General features: G+C 34.6%; 1 protein-coding gene across 1 annotated transcript; it reads right to left on the bottom strand.

The window, feature by feature from the left end:
- Window positions 1-777: 777 nt before the first annotated feature.
- Window positions 778-5,788, bottom strand: LOC132166166 (putative protein phosphatase 2C 6). Its single transcript, XM_059576940.2, has 4 exons — window positions 5,213-5,788; window positions 2,580-2,867; window positions 1,861-1,966; window positions 778-1,446 (listed from the first exon to the last, which is right to left on the bottom strand). Exons 1-4 carry the CDS (start codon window positions 5,684-5,686, stop codon window positions 1,118-1,120), a joined length of 1,197 nt encoding a protein of 398 aa, XP_059432923.2. The 5' UTR covers window positions 5,687-5,788; the 3' UTR covers window positions 778-1,117.
- Window positions 5,789-16,816: the final 11,028 nt, after the last annotated feature.

The following is a 16,816-nucleotide window of genomic DNA, read 5'->3' on the forward strand; positions in this document are numbered from 1 at the left end:
TATGATAAGGTAGCAAAATCTACATCATGTAATTAAAAATAATTGTTATAATTTTAAGAATTTCATCACAAGATTATCTTATAAAATCTAGAAAATTTTGATCCAAGATAAATTATATGTTTTCTTATTTATTTATTATGTGTTTGTGTGTCAAATATTTCTTGATTATATTACAAGTTATTTTGTGAAATTTTCTATAATCAATAAAATTAGGGATTTTAGATTTCTTAAACATTAATTTCATGTGAGCATGTTAGGGATCACAATTCTACATAATTAAAGAATAAAGTCTACATCAGGATTTACAAACTCATCTGATCATCATCATCAACAAGCTGATAAATTCAAATATTACAAACACAGAAGATAGCACACAACCAAATTAGTCTATTGTGACCACCTCAGTAAAGTTATCACTCAGTGGGCTAATTACACACAAATCATTACATTTCCTTTACATTATAAAATTTTCAAAAACAAATTAAATTACAAATCTGAGTATATAACAATTTGTGACACTACTAATAAAAATAAATAAAACAAAGCAAATTAAATAAGGTTACAAACACTTCACAAATTTTAGATGCCACCGCACCGCCACCTAAAAATGATCTTTCAGAGAATTTGGATCGTAAATTAGCATTACGTACCTTGGCAATTAAAGTTTTTCGGTTTTCATGCTTTAAAACGCTAGGGAATCAACCAATTTTCTCACCATTTTTACTTCTCTCACTGGGTAGAAGGAAGGGAGATAGGATGGTAAATATGTAGCAGAAATAGAACAAATAACTTAAAAAAGAAAGATATACCATGCCATATTCTTTTCTTTCTTTTCTTTTCTTCATCTTCATGTGAAAAATATTGAACAATTTGTTTTTTCTTAGTTTTTCCTTGACCAAGCCAACTAAAATGGAGGATTGATCTAGGTTTTGCCGTAACAAACCAATTCTGGTGGTTTCAGAGCAGCAGTGTGTTTGCAAGTCAGCACTGTACAGGGGCTACCAATTGTGTCATGTGGGGGGCCTCTGTGCAATTCCACTACATCACTCCTGCCTTTCTTATCACACAGCTTCAGAGGGTGCGGGTGAATTGGATTTCTGGGAAAGGAGGGAGAGAGTTACTCCACTCCCCTTATTGATGGCCTTTGCTGGCGCCTTCTCTTTGATTTCAGGTCAACAACAATGATGGAGATGTTGTCAGAACTATTTCTTCCATATGCTATCTCAGTGAGATTATCAGCAACAGCTTGTGCCGGAGAAATGTCATCAGTCATCAACGACCTACGCCGCCTTCTTAGAAGGCGGCGAGCCGCCTCCCCAACCTCTTCGTTAGTCATGACATCCCAAAGCCCATCGCTTGCCAAAATCAAACACTCATCCTCATCTGTCCTAGTCATGAAAGTAATCTCAGGCACTGGAATTATCCATGGCCTCAAATATCGATCACCTGAAACATACCCGTCAAGCAATAAGTACTACAAGAAAGAATATGCATATCACATGCTACAGTGAAAAGTGACTACATTGTTAAAAAATTGATTGAATTTCTGAACTTCCAACATGCAGATTCTCGAGTTCCTCATAATGTCATCAGATTCAGCAAGAAAAAAGAAACAGAAATTTGAACACACATTATTTATATAGTCAGGAAAGTCCATTTTATGGTCTGCATGTTGAATTCATGTCATATATTTTTTATAATGCCCCAGTATAGAGCAAAACTAGGAACAAGCTTCTCGCAATCCTCAAAACTTTTCATACATAGTTAGATGCCTTGACCAATGATCGAATTGAAGACAAAATCTGACTATTACTGAACAAGAGATTCAAGAACAAGAGAAATAGAGATAAAAAAAAAAACCTATAGCTCTGGACATGGCGAGGACTCCAAACACCCTGGCACCGTTCCAGTTTATGACTTTCCCTCCCTCTTCTTCTATTCTCATGAGTTCGTCTTCTCTATCAGGCTGTAAAAGCAGCAACAACAACAACAAATGTCCTTAATCTTGTTAATAAAAAGACCTTAATAATATAAGAAAAATAACCTATTTCTGGGTAATTGGCTTTTGTTTTTCCAATTTTTGTACCCCTCTCCAAAGTTTATGGACATGTTCAAACTCAATATCCAGGGAAGTTTTTTTTATTATGTTTGTAAAGGGCCATATGATCTCTCTGTCACCTTATGACCTTATCTATACTATTATACTTCAAATTTATAATGAATGTAATTTTAAACCCAATACTTGATGAGTAGCGCTGACCCCATGAAATCAAATACAACTTTTAATCAAGGTATTAAATCGCCACTTATTTCAAAAGTTTAAGTTAATAAAAAATGATAAATTTATTCATTTAATTAATGAGTAACCATATTTAGTAGACTGTTATACAACTGACATACAACTTAATGATGTAACAATGAAAATCAGCCAAGCGTATAATAGTCTACTAAATAGCACAACTCTAAATTACTATTCTAAAACAAGGTACTTCAAACAAATTGCAAGGAGCAAGAAATAAAAATGGCACTCTGTTTCAATTCTATGAAGAACAAAAAGAATAAAGAGTTTTGAACTTAACCTTCTGATCGACGGTTAAGGGAATTGTTTGAGTCCCTCGACAAAGGATTGCCCTCGAGTCACCACAGTTGGATGTGATAATCTGACAACCAGATAGAACAACCACAACAGCAGTTGATCCAACCATTTCTGGTGCAGCTGCCTCTGTCACGCTCTCATTGTCGGCCCTCTCAAAACCACTGCAGAATGCTGACTCCCACCTCCTATGCCATTCATAGCCGTCAACTGTTTCCCGATCCCACTCTTCTGCTATCACTTCATGCATTCGCTCTGCACAAAATTTAGCCACCTAGAAATAACCACCAATGTTAGTAGGATGCTCTCAGATTGACAAACTTTCACACTTTATGATCATGAATAATAATGGGAAAAAGACCCATTTTGATGACACAGATTTTTTTTTTAAAATAATAATAATTAATTATTTTGTAAAAAAGATTTTCATTCCTCACAAAATAAGAAACACTAATTATATATTACCTCATCAGTTTATAATTGGAGTAATGATATTTAGTAGCACACAATTAGAATGATATAGCAATGACAATCAACCTTTGAATCAATAAAGACTTACCCAAAAAAAAAAAAAAAAAAAAAAGAATTCAATAACTAATTTTCGCTAAAACGTCATTTCAATTATATTATCTGTATATAATAATCTACAAAATAATGTCAATCATGTAGCAGCCTTTATATTGTTTACATCCCCATATGGACAATCCTAGTCAGACCAACGACTTTGTAAGCTTTATTTCACTTTATTGTTTTTGGTTACCTTGTCTCTCTATAGATATTGTTATGGTACTAAAGTCTTCGTAAGCTTTATTTCACTTTATTGTTTTTGGTATACCTTCTCTCTCTATAGATATTGTTGTGGTACTAATTAAAGTGATGTAAAACTTATTCACTTGAGATAAATAAAATAATTAATTAAAAAAATGCTATGAATATTAATGAATAAACTCTACACCATTTTGATAATTATCTCTAGATAAAAAAATTGATACCCTTAACATTTTTCATTATAAAAATAAAAATATAAGAAAACAGATTACCCAATGGCATACAGCGGTCAGCTGTACAGGTGTCTACCATAAGGATCCAACTACATAGGCAAAATCATTGTCCAAGAGAAAGTGCAAAACAATTATTTTTTTAGAAAAATAAAAACTAAGCAACCACTACACGTGGCCTACAAGAGAACATGTGACCCCACCTAAATTTTAATTTCCAACGAAAACGGAACGTCTCGATCCTCCTTAATCACCCTGTTCAGACCATCCAGCGACCCAGATAATAAACTATAAAAAACAAAATAAAAAATCTATCCCTAACCTAAATAATTAATTTAATATATCCAATAATTGAAATATTCTCCATCCAACAAGGAATCAAAACGTTGTGGATTGGGTGCGGGATATACAATTTTCTAGAATAAAAATTTTTTTAATAAAAAAAAAAAAAAAAAAAAAACGAAGTAAAGAAAGACAATCAGTGCAACGCTAACTTTAGATTCTTTGTGATCCTTAATTTTCAGTGGGTCCTCCCTACCCCTTTGCTCATCACAGTGATACTCGTTCAACGGTCGAGGGAGGTGTGTCTGTGAGGGCAAGTACTGTAGGTGGCCGTGACCGTAGCCTTCCCTTCGCACCGAATTTTTCACGCGAAGCAAAGGCGCGCCCGCCCAGATTACTGGGGCTCGAAAGTTGAAGGGCCTAAAATGAAACGTGTCCATACTAAGAGGAAACGCGCCATAAATTCTCTCGATATGGACCACTCGCAGTACAAAACGTGGCATCTCCTTCTCGGAACCAATTATGCTGGATAATATTCATACTACGAAATTTTTTTTTTTTTTTTTTTTTTCTTTTGCCTTTTAAGATCACAATGAGGTACTAGATCCTTTTATTTAAAATAGCTAATTAAATTTGTTAAAAAAAATTATATTAGATTAGATTAGATTTGTAAAAAACCTTCGCATTGAATTTGCAAAAAAAACAAATACAAAATAGATATTTAATTGGATTAAACAAAAAAATATGCTACATCTTGCAACATTTTTTAAGAAAATTATTTTATATTTTATTATTTCTCTCATACATGACATTTGAAAAATATTACTACCGAAAAATATAATTATTAAAAAATACAATCGTTTCAAAAATATTATAATTACAAAAATAATTATTCGAATAATCGTTAAAAAATTATTGTGTTAAATGAATAACAATCGAACAAATAAAAAATAAAATACGAATTTTAGAAAGAAAAAAAAATAAAGACAAAATCAATAAAAAGTAAAAAACTAATATTTAAATGATATAGATAAAATTATAACTAATCGGATGTACGAGGCTTCTAAAAATTCATTCGTTAAACTCATTTTAATTGGTTAAACTAAATAAAATGAGTTTTGATGAGCCATTTGACGTAAAAATTTGACTCTAAGTGATTGTGAGTTTCTGAAAAATAAGCAGTTTCTGAAGAAGAAAAAAAAAGGCTATTGCTCAACGGAAAATGCCATTCTCTCCGCCTTATTTGTTCCATTAATATTTCATAATTGAAAAATAAATGCCGAAGATTTCCTGAAATTTTAATTTTAATTCCAATTCAAAAAAGAATGTTTTAAGGTACCTGAGAGCCACCATGACCGTCGAAGACGCCGAAGAAATGGACGGGCGAGATCTCGCTGGAGGTTCTGGAGTCCGGGGCAGTACAACCGCCCACGTGATGGCACGTGCGCGACATGAAGCCCGGTACAACAGCCACGGCGTCCTCCATCTCCCTCCGTCTCCCAATCACCGACGTGAATCCCCAGCTCACTCCCTTGTTGTTCCTACCCACGCACTTCTGCCTCGCCGTGGCCATCACCTTTGAGTCCTCCCCGTTCGGCGAGGGTTCCATCAGCATCGGCGCGGCGGCCTCCGGTACCAGAAACGCCAGAATGTCGCCGGAGCTGCTGCTCGTGAAGGAGATGTCGCCGGAGCTGCTGGTGCTCCTGGAATCTTCCGTGTTGAGTATGGACGATAAGCCTGAGCTCGTCGATGCCAGGTCCGGTTCAGGCAGTGAGTCGACCCGCTCGAGTTGCTCGTCCTCCGAGGCTTCCATATACTAGTAGCTCACTTACATTCACCAAAGTCGCCGAGAGAGAGAGAGAGAGAGAGAGAGAAAAGGGGAAGGGCGAAGATGGGATAAAAGAAGCGGAAACAACGGCTCAGAAAGTGACACGTGTGATAAAATATCAGTTCAGATGACACACGCATTCGTAGTGAATGAAACGAGGCATCGCTCCACCAAAAACAAAACAGAGGAAATGAGGCATTGATTAAAATCGTACTCGCTCGCTTTTCGCAGTACCGCCACGTGTCCTCTCTCGATCCTGCAATGCCACGCTGGTTTTGCGGTCCAGGTCTGGACACTGCGCTATTATTGGGCGGAGCTGATCCTCTGTCAAACCTTTCCGAAGCACCCATCTGCACCTGCAACAACCTCATTGGGTGTCAGCTTTCCTCGGGATCTGAAATCATCATCACATATAGTCTTCTGCTAAAAAGTCATGGCTCTCCACGCGGCAGACGATTATTTGAGATTTTTACCTACTCGTCGATACAAGAACGTATCAGATTTCGTTCAGCTTCGACAAAAGAATCTAATGTACGCATGGGAAGGACCTGAGCAATGTTACACCATCTCCATGATATGGCTAGGTGGCACATTGGAAAGCAGCGGGGCCCACCATTAGGTACAATTTGACCTTTAAAAGAAGTGTGATAAGTAATGAGTTTCCCTTGGGAAATCCTGTCACATTGGAAAACCTCATCAGGACACTTGTCTTGCGTTTGAGCAATCAACCCGGATCTGACGGCCTCTATTAGCCGATCTTTAAATTGACAGTTTTATAAAGCGCGAGGGAGAAAGAGAGGGTGAAGCACGGCAAAAGCCACAGGACCCACCATAGAGCCTTACGGTGACTGTGGTGAGTGGGACCCCCTACGGATTGTGCAATATCAAATCGACGGGACATTTGGTGGGATTAAGATTTGATCCAACGGTAGTCTGCCCAACAGCAACTGTGGGATCAACGCGGGGCACAGAGGGCCCACGCCTAAGATGGACACGTATCCCCTATAAAGAAATAGATCCTCCACAGGTCCAGGACTGGAAATGGAATTTACATCATTTTTTTCTTTTCTTAGTTATATTTAATTAAGGCAGAGCCTGGAGAGATTCCATCCGATGGTTAATGACAATATTGACCCGAGCATATGATGCATGTGCGGTGCATTCTGGCGGTAAAGTGACGTTACATTTATAATTTTTTGGGATTAATATAAACAAACTTTATATATATATATATATGTGTGTGTGTGATAAATAGCTCTATAAAATTTAAAAAGTGACTGCTAACGAATCAGCAAACAAAATATAAAAAGGTTTTTAGATACATTTTTCGTTAACAAATTAGACAAAATTCCCTAATATGTGATGTCAATATTAATAGTATTATGACACGTATCTTTAGAATAAAAATTTAAAAGCCAAAAAAATAATAATAATAATTAAGCCAACTAGAGGGTGGGTGACCCACGGCATGGGTATCTTCCGGAGAGACTCTTTGGCTGGTTTGGGACGACTAAATCACTTCTACGTACCCCATTATATATATATATATATATATATATATATATATATTTTTTTTTTTTTTTTTATTCTAAACCATATATGTGTCTCAATGTTATTAATACTAACATGGTACATTAGTGGATCCCGTCCAATTTGTTGACGGAAAACACATTTGTTTTTTCTAATTCTTTTATAACTTTTTAATACACGTTAACGTGTAATTGGAGCCACTTTAGGTACTAAAAAAAAAATTAACACTTTTCAATCACATAAAAACACATATCAACAAATTTTAAAAAATAAATAAATAAATAAATAAAATGGAAGAAGAAGATAGAAATGATAGGTCTTAACATTTTTTTTATGGCAGTACACGAACATCTTAAGCCAACGTGGTAAAATATTGTTGGGTCAAAAACTATTGGTTAAAATCTTAACATAAAGTAACTTGGAAACATAGTCTTCCTATATATTATGGTATCAAAGGTCCACACTTGCCCAACTCAGAAACCCAGAATAATCTCGATGTTCCACATGTTGCGGGAGATACTTTTATTATTATTATTTGACAATTGTGACTTGACTTGTGAGCTACCATCTTGTTTCTTTTATTTTGGTTAAGTAACTTTTGAGCTAACCGATTTGATCTGGTTTCCTCTCTTTTTACTAATTTACGTTACTACAAGAGGCTCCACTTCATTGGTGAAACCATAAGAAAAATCAGAAAATGGATATGACTCAGGCCCGTTTAGGTTTGCGGAATAGACTATTAGATTTGATTAATTAACATTAAATATAACTAGTCCTTTATTTGGTAACATTCTATTCCTGAAAAAAAAAAAAAAAAAGTCTATTCTCATGAGACTACTAATTTAGTAATCTCAAATACACAGAGTTAGCTAAGCCGCTAAGCCACTCATTTTTTAGTGGCTTAGCTAATCATTTCCTGTGAGATTAAATTTTGTTCTCTCTCTCTATATATATTTCGTTATCTCTTTCTATTTTCCCTTGATTCTTTTGGTATAGTTTTTCAGCAAGTGCAAACGATTTTTTTTTTTCTCTATGTCGTCTCCCTTCTCTGTACCGTTTCTCAGTTTTTTTTTTTTTTTTTTTAATTTCTTTTGATTTTTTGTACCTTTTTTTTTACTATGTTTCTCTGTATCTCTTTTTTCTCAGTTTTTTTTTTTTCTTTGACAGAGAAACAGAATCTGCAAGGTTTTTATAAAATACAAATATATAATCTATTTTTTTATTTCTTTTGATTCTCGGTACATCTCCGACTATATTTTTTTTATTTCAAGATTGAGTTTGATTCTGTTTTGATTTCAAGATTGAGTTTGATTATGTTTTCTTCAACCATATTTTTTTTATATAAATAATTTTGTAGCATAATTCAAAAAAAAAAAAAAAAAAAAAAAAAAAGGCTACATACCACATACCTGACATAATTAAAAACAAAAAAGAAAAAGAAATTATAGTAAAGTTGTTTATGGTTTTTTTTTAAAAAAAAATAATGAAAGTCCTTAATAATATAAATTGTATTTGTATTATAAATGTATTTTAGAAAATTTGATCACATTTCATTCACCAACATATTGCATTGTACCAAACCAAGGAATAGAATGCGCTAGTCTATTCTAATGTTACAACTAAACAAAGGAATAGGAATAGCTAATTTATTCTACACGGTTCTATTCCCAGTAATAGCTAATCATTTTCTAATGGACTAAATATTTCACGAACCAAACGAGGCCTTAATCCTATGACCTCACCGGATTAATATTGTTAATTAACCCCACTATTATATTACTTCTTCTGCCATGCTGTACTTGCTTGTTTTGTTGAGACATCAATTTTAGTAGCGTGGTCTTTTTCTTGTCACTCGTGCCACGTGTTGAACTCTTTGTTGATGATATTATTTTAATGAAGAAAAAAAAAATGTAATGTGCAAAACAGGGTCAAATAGCAAATTGTACGTCTGTGCAATGTATTAAAGAAATCTTCAATGCATCCCCCTACCACGCTGAAAAATCATCATTTGAAAAATTAGATAGCCATAAAAAGGATAAAAAAATTTCAAAGTTCGGTGGACACAGTCATATCAATCTAATTAAATGAGACTACTGTAGTACATTTAAAATGAAGAAATGATTCATTTTTTCTTTTGTTATTTTCTCATCTGCTTAATTTTCAATATCATTATTGAATTTGTGAAGCCTATGTGAAGTGCACAAAGGATGGGCCAGTTTCTTTTTTATTTTTTTAGAAAATAATATTCATTTAGGATTAGAAGAATATTGGACACCTAACGTACATTTCCTCTTTAAAATTACTTCTAAAACAAGAACTAATCCAATAGTTGATTGGAATTGACAGATCAACATTGTATGATAGTTGTGATATAAAAATATGATTTTAATACTACTCAAAAAGAATTAATCACATTAATTCTTTAAAATTAATGTGAAAGTATATTTTCATTATTAAAATCACATTACTTAATGTATATTTTCATTATTTATAGTGATATTTTCATTATTTTAATACTTCAATGTGAATTAATCAGGGTGTGCCCACTTAATTAACTTAATTTTGGGCACACCCTGATTCATTCAAAGACAGTTGTCTTCTAATTCGTGTTGGAATAAATATTTTCAATTTAATCTATTAAATTGATATATTTTCACTTTATTAAAAATACATGTGATAATCATATATTCTAATAAAATATATTAATTTAATAGACTAAATTAGAGAAAAAAATTTAAAGAAAAAAATTTGTTGTTCACTTAAGTATCATCTAGTTATGTAAGTTAGTTAGAATAGGGCAGTAACAGGCAAAAGCTTTAATAAAGCATTCACAACTGGCTTTTCTCTTTTATAAGATCTTAGGTATTTAGGTCAGATATTTTTATCTAGCCAATTTGAGAATGTCGTACCCATTAAGGTCCGTTTGGGAATACGATTTCAATAAGTACGATTTTAAAAATAGCGTTTTTAAAATCGTAAAGGCGTTTGGTAAAACATATTAAAAAGTTTTTTTATTATTAAATATTTGTTATATGAATTCATGATTTTGGTTTAAATTCGCACTTTTTTAAATAAGCACCATCTAGCCTGCTTATTGAAATCGCATATTTTTTTTCCTATTTTAAATTAAGTGCTTTTTAAATCGCAATGCCAAACGCCTTGCGTTTTGCGATATCTTTTAAAAACCCAGATTATTCTTGCGAAATTGCAATCCCAAACGCACCCTTAAAAATGTTACGCCCGGTTGAGAATCATGTTATAGGCCTTCCAAAAATTTAGGCCCATGCTTAACTTAGCCGAGTATATTGAGTCATTGACAAGGTTCAGCCCAAGCATGGCGTGAGTGTTTTGTAACTTGTTGGTCTAAAGACTTGATTATTATGGCTACAAGCCTACAATTAACAAACAGTGTATGTTTTGAGTCCAAGAGGTATTACAATTTCTATGATATTTATTATATTAATCACTAAATAATTAAATTTATTTTTCATATTTTATTGCTTAATTTTTCACCTTAGAGAAAATTTTGTAGACTGCAACCTAACTTACTAACTTGGTAAAAATTATAGTACCCCAAACATAATTATAGTACTTTTAACAGTTTTCTATATATTATAGCATGTGTGTTATAAACTTATATGACAACCTACGTGGTAATGTCACCTTGATTTTTTTAAAAAAAAAAATATGTTAATAGTCCTATGGATCCATGGTTGCAAGAACATTAATCTTAATGATTTGAGAAGATTCAAACTTTTAGATAGGAGTGTGCTTATAATTTTAAGGGAATGTTAGAATATTATGCTAAACTACTACAGCAAGAGTAAGTAGAGTCAATTGCTTTTCATTCTTTAGTGAGAGAAGCTCTCATCCATCTCTTTGAAATTTCTTTGTTCTTGTGAGGCTTTTCACTGCTTTCAGCGAGTGTTCCAGTCGAGGAGAGGAGGCACGTTAATACGTTATACAATATTCATCTTGTAATCATCTTCTTTTTGCCTCAACCATTGAATTTATGTGAGTTTCACACAAAATCATCTGTGGGCTTATATGGGTCCCTTCACTATATGGACATTTTTGAACCCCAATTAAAGACAAAATCAAATGAATGCTTTTAATTTTTAATTTTTAATTTTTAATTTTTTTTTTCCTGATTTCCAGCATTCTATCTCCTATCTTACGCAGAGGAGTCATTAACACCTATCCGTTGGGAGCTGCACAGAAAAGGCCTAGACGATGGAAACCGTAGGCGTTGGGGTGTCAAAAATTACTGGGAAACCGGGAGACCGGGGTCCCGGTTCTGGTTCCGGTTCCGGTTTGAAAAATTTAAAAATCAGGTACCCCGGTTCCGGTACCCGGTTTTTACCGGGAATACCGGAACCGGGTTTCTATTTTATATATATATTGGATTTTTGGACTTTTTTAGGTTTATTTTTTAATTATTTGGAACAATCACAACAAAGCCCATTTAATTTAGACAAAAAGGCTAATAGATTTTTTTAAAAAAATGGGTCAACTTATAAAGAAATAGGCTTATTTTAAGCCCAATACCTAAAATAAGCCCAAAAACCAATTTTCTTAAAAAACCAGTTACTGGACCGGGTAAAACTGGAACCAGCCGTTAACCAGGACCTCAGTTAACTGGGACGCAGTTCCTGGTTCCGGTTTCCCAAAACCAAGAACTTGGGTACCCCGGTTCCGGTTTTCGGTTTCCGATTTTGGCCAAAAATCGGGAAACCGGACCGGGTTGACATTCCTACGCAGGTTAGGGCCCGCAATTTTGACACGACTCGCGAACCCGACACGAACACGACACGAAAAAACAGGTATTGGGTTTGGGCTAATCGGGTTCGGGTCGTAATCGGGTCTACCCGATTAAGACCCGAAAATTTCGTGTCTAGCGGGTCATTACTGTGCAGTATCCGAGTCTGGCGGGTCGGCGGGTCGACCCGCCAGACCCGGTTTTTTTCTGGACCCGCTGGGCGCCGACCCGGTTTTTTTTTTCTAATTTTTTTCACGTGAGGACTGACTAACTCACAGCTCACAGGCTCACAGCCCACTGCCCACAGCTCACGTCAGTTTGACACTTTGACTCACTTACTTAACTTACTAGTCTTACTTTACCTTACCTGTTTACCATTTTGATTTTTGAACAAAAAATCAGTCCCTGACTCCCTCTATTAGTGTATTCTCAATTTCTCACTATTCTGTAACCTAACCCTCTCCCTGACTCCCTCTCACTCGGTCTCTCAAATTATAACTATTCTATTATATTACACATTTTGATAAATGTATTTACACAATTAAATAAGGGTCTTGGTCTTCTATGGCTCTCATGGAATTCAAAAATATTGAGTCTTGGCCCAGGGTTGGATGCTAAAAAAAATGTCTGAGAATTTGTATATTTGTTCAAATTAATTTTTTAACACTTTTGTTACATGTGGGACTAAATTATAAGTGGACTATTTTAATAAATGAACTTACTTGTTTTAACTTTTAAGTTTAGGTGAAATTATGAGTTTAGTAATTTATTTTGGAGTACAATTTGTCAATTACGGTCACTTTTCCAAAAATTTTTTTTTTCTTATCCTTTATTAAAGCCTTTAATCTCTTAGAACTCAATTTTTTGCATTGACTATATTGATGTATTAGTATTATTATTACAATTTTGAATTTTAATTTTTTTTTAAAAAAAAAATTTTATAGTTTAGGGTAATCGGGTTGTGTCGGGTCGGGTCGGGTCGGGTCGTGTTTACCCGTTTAGACCCGGTTATTTTAAACGGGTAAAACGGGTCGTGTCGGGTTACCCGGTTATTTTCGTGTCATAATCGTGTCAAACCCGATTACCCGTTTAGCTAAACAGGTCGTGTCTGGGTATAGGCTAATCGTGTAACGGGTACCCGCGGGTCGTAATCGGGTCGTGTATGGGTACCCATTTTGCCACCCCTAACGCAGGTGCTCCCTTAAGTCTGACTGAGCCATAGCCTGACCTAGCCCCACCAAGACATCAATGGAAATCAAAGGCGGCTAATACTAATCATGTATATGTGGGAATTCTCCATTATGGAGATTCAAATCCACGCCTTAGTGCATACCCTGACCACTTAAGAATTTTCTTGGACCATTGAACCACCGCCTTTGGTGGTATGGAAAATCACAATTAATCCTCATACTTGAACCACTAAGAACTTGTTTAGAATTGCGTTTGAGAAATAGAGCTTTTAAGTTAAAAAGAGCTTTAGGGCAAAAGCTTCATTTTAAGCTTTTGCCAAAAGTGTTTTTTAGTCATTTTTAGGCTTTTTGGACCCTTAAAAGTACTTTTAATTTTTTAACCAAACGAGTAATTTTTTCTTAAACGAATTTTTTGAGTGTTAAAAGTACTTTTAAGCTCCTCAAACACAATCTCAAACAGACCCTAAGCCCCATTTTCAAAAAATTAATAAAATATCATTTTGCTACAAAATTACAAATGCTAATTAAGGGGAGATGATTGAGTAAGGCAGGTTTAGAGAATTGACACCCCACTTAATAAATTACTTTAAAAAATGAATTAATTTGGTTAGCTTTGTAGTAAAAAATTGCCAAAAAGTTCTCCACATTCGGCACGCTAATTAATTTGAAGCGGGTTTTTGCAAAATGCCACCGTATGTACTGTAGCACTCTTGATTAATTCAACAAAAGCTAAAAAAATAAAAATCTCTTCTTTTATTCTCCATTGTCGTTCCTTTCAAATAATAATAAATATTCAAATGAAATAATGAAAGAATAAAGATAAAATAGAAAAAAAAAAAACAAAAACAAAAACAAAAACAAAACAAAACAACTAAAATAGGACAACTTTTGCCTATGCATAGTATAGAAAATTTGATATATTATTTTGCATCATCTCTGACCTTTGCCTTTTTGGAAGGCTGCTATCCCATGACGGGTAAAGATTTGGCTGTTGCGCAATTGGTAGAAAAAGTCATATTTATTTGAATGAGCCATCTCTATTGAAGTGTCAAAGCAGATAAGCTGACCGACATGTTGCTTAATTAATTATTATTATTATTATTATTATTATACTATCAAATTCTGGGGCGCTTCACGTTTACACTTGAAAGTCAATAGACAACTTCCAATGGGCAAAGGAACCTGCGGTCAATATTTGTTCTTCGTCTTCTTCTTGAATTGAAGGGAAACAATCTAAATGAAAACGTACAGAAGTTTACAGATTCAACTAAACACAAAAAGGGGAACAAAAACAAATTGCCCAAATGGCATTCCAGGGCAATAACTCACAACCACCATATCTCCTTTATCGGAAAAGGATTGTATATAAAACACGTGCTCCCAACAATCTTCCTAAAGAACATGAAAAGTGGCCAAAACATAACATTTTTTTTATTTTTTTTTGTTCTTTATTAAAGAAAACCCGGTCTTAATTCTCGTATTAAAACATACAAGAGAGCGACCGTTTTTGTAAACTGCTATATGACTGAGATGAAATATCAGTAATGTTTTACTAGGTCTGAAGCTTAGTAAATAGCTCGATAGATTATCCCTTAAATTAAGGTAGGTACCCACATGCAGCAAACTTGAATTTCGGAGTCTTTGGCATTATATATATGTCTTTCTTTCTTGTTCAACTTAAAGGGGTTAAAAATATATATATATCTCTATTTAAAGCCTAGCATTAGAATAGTTTTCTATAGCTAGCTCCTCCTTAATTTCTCTATAGCTCTCTTTCTTCCATGGCGGCTATATCTTCTGAATCCAACACGAACTCGCCAAATTATCCGATAGATATTCTCTTCGACCTCGACCAAGCCCTCACTTTGCCTGAGGATATTTCAGGCCGTCCGATTGCAGCACCGAAATCTGTGGTAATGAACATGCCAACGGTTACTGCAACAGATCATGTTTGCTCAGTTTGCGTCGAGAGCTTCCGGTCAGGTGAGAGCGGCAAACAAGTCCCATGCGGCCACGTGTACCATGCAACTTGTATCGCCTCGTGGCTCTCCCACAATAACTCTTGCCCACTCTGCCGGTGCAAAATCTCCGGCGACTAGTAACCCGGAAAATCAGTTTTCTGCAGAAATTATATAATAATTTCCATTTTGAGGTATCTGTGACTCTGGGTGTTATATAGTTCTAAGGTTGTTCTTTTCTTTTTCTTTTTTTTTTCTTCTCAGACAAGATTGGTTTTTTTGGTTATTGTTGTATTGTATATATTATCTAGCCTCGATAAAATTTTGGCTCCATATATAATTAATTTATCCAGAGTTGATCTTCCACATATTGCTTATGCATGTTTCTTAACCTAAATTCTGTGATTCATAACTTGAGAAGATTAAAAATCAGTTAAGAAACAACGCATCCAACACAAGTGAACCTGTTGAATCCAATTTTTTTTCATTATTTAAAAGCTCTTGGATAATTTTTGTACAAAAATATTAATTTGACTTAGGTGCTGTAAAAAAACTATAGTAATTCAAATTTAGTTTCACTCTCTTTCTTTTTCAAAATTAAAAGTTTTGAAATTAAGTCTAGACGGTTGAAAGAACTGCATCACATATGTTGAAAAGGTGAATAAGTGCAATCTCTGGACCCTTCTTAGGGTTAAGAGTAAGACAGGCCAAGTTGGCGTGATAGTTGGCGGTCCTTAAGTTAGCAAACGCGACCTTTGGTGGTCAAAGACACATAGAGTCAACTTTGACGATTCAACAAAATAAAACAAGATAATTAATTGCACGTTACCTTCCGAATTAATTAGATTTTGATTGTCATTACTAAACTAACACTATTATTATTGTTATTATCATCACCAACGTCGTGATGATATTATTATTTTTATTATTATCGTCATTATCATAAACATCATTATCATTATTATTTTAAGATAAACGTATTTTTTTGTCTATATAGCTTGGACTTTGGAGTTTTGAGAAAGGGAAAGCCTTCTATCAGGCCCATCTGCAAAAGTGATATTTTGCAGCATCTAATAGAAGGTGGGTGTACACATCAACTAATTATACCTGATAGAATAGAAACAAAAATATTGGATTTTTTCTTTCTCTCCCACTTTCTCTTCTTCTCTAGTTCATTTTCTCCGGAAATTTTATTTCCTCTTCTCTTTCTCTCCCACTTTCTCTTCTTCTCTTTCTCTTCCGCCAATCACCAACCACATCCATTGTAGTAGCAACATCCACGGTAGGTGGTAGCCTTCTTTGGCGGATCCTTTTAGGGTGATAGAATCCCTAAAGGGTTAACATTCCCCTTTAGGTTTTAGTTTTGAATTCAAAAACGAGTTTTGAGGTATTAAAAACAAGTTTTGAGGCATTAGAAATAATTTTGAAGCTAAGTTTAGCAGAAAAGTGGTCGGAGAGGGTGACCCACGGCTGGGTCACAGCCAGACCTAGTCGTGGGCCACGCCAAACCCACGGCTAGGTTTGGCGTTGGGGGGCTTTGTTGGGGGATTTTGTTTTGGTTTTCTTCTTTTCTTAAACATGACCTCTTCTTCGGTGAATATGGGCAGTGGCCGAAATTTGGGCAGTTGCCGGCAACATTGGGCATTGGCCGGTGAGGCTCCATGGATTCTAGCGTTTG

This window comes from Corylus avellana, chromosome 11 (genome assembly GCF_965113065.1).
Source record: "Corylus avellana chromosome 11, dhCorAvel1.hap1.2, whole genome shotgun sequence".
Taxonomy (NCBI): Eukaryota; Viridiplantae; Streptophyta; class Magnoliopsida; order Fagales; family Betulaceae; genus Corylus; species Corylus avellana.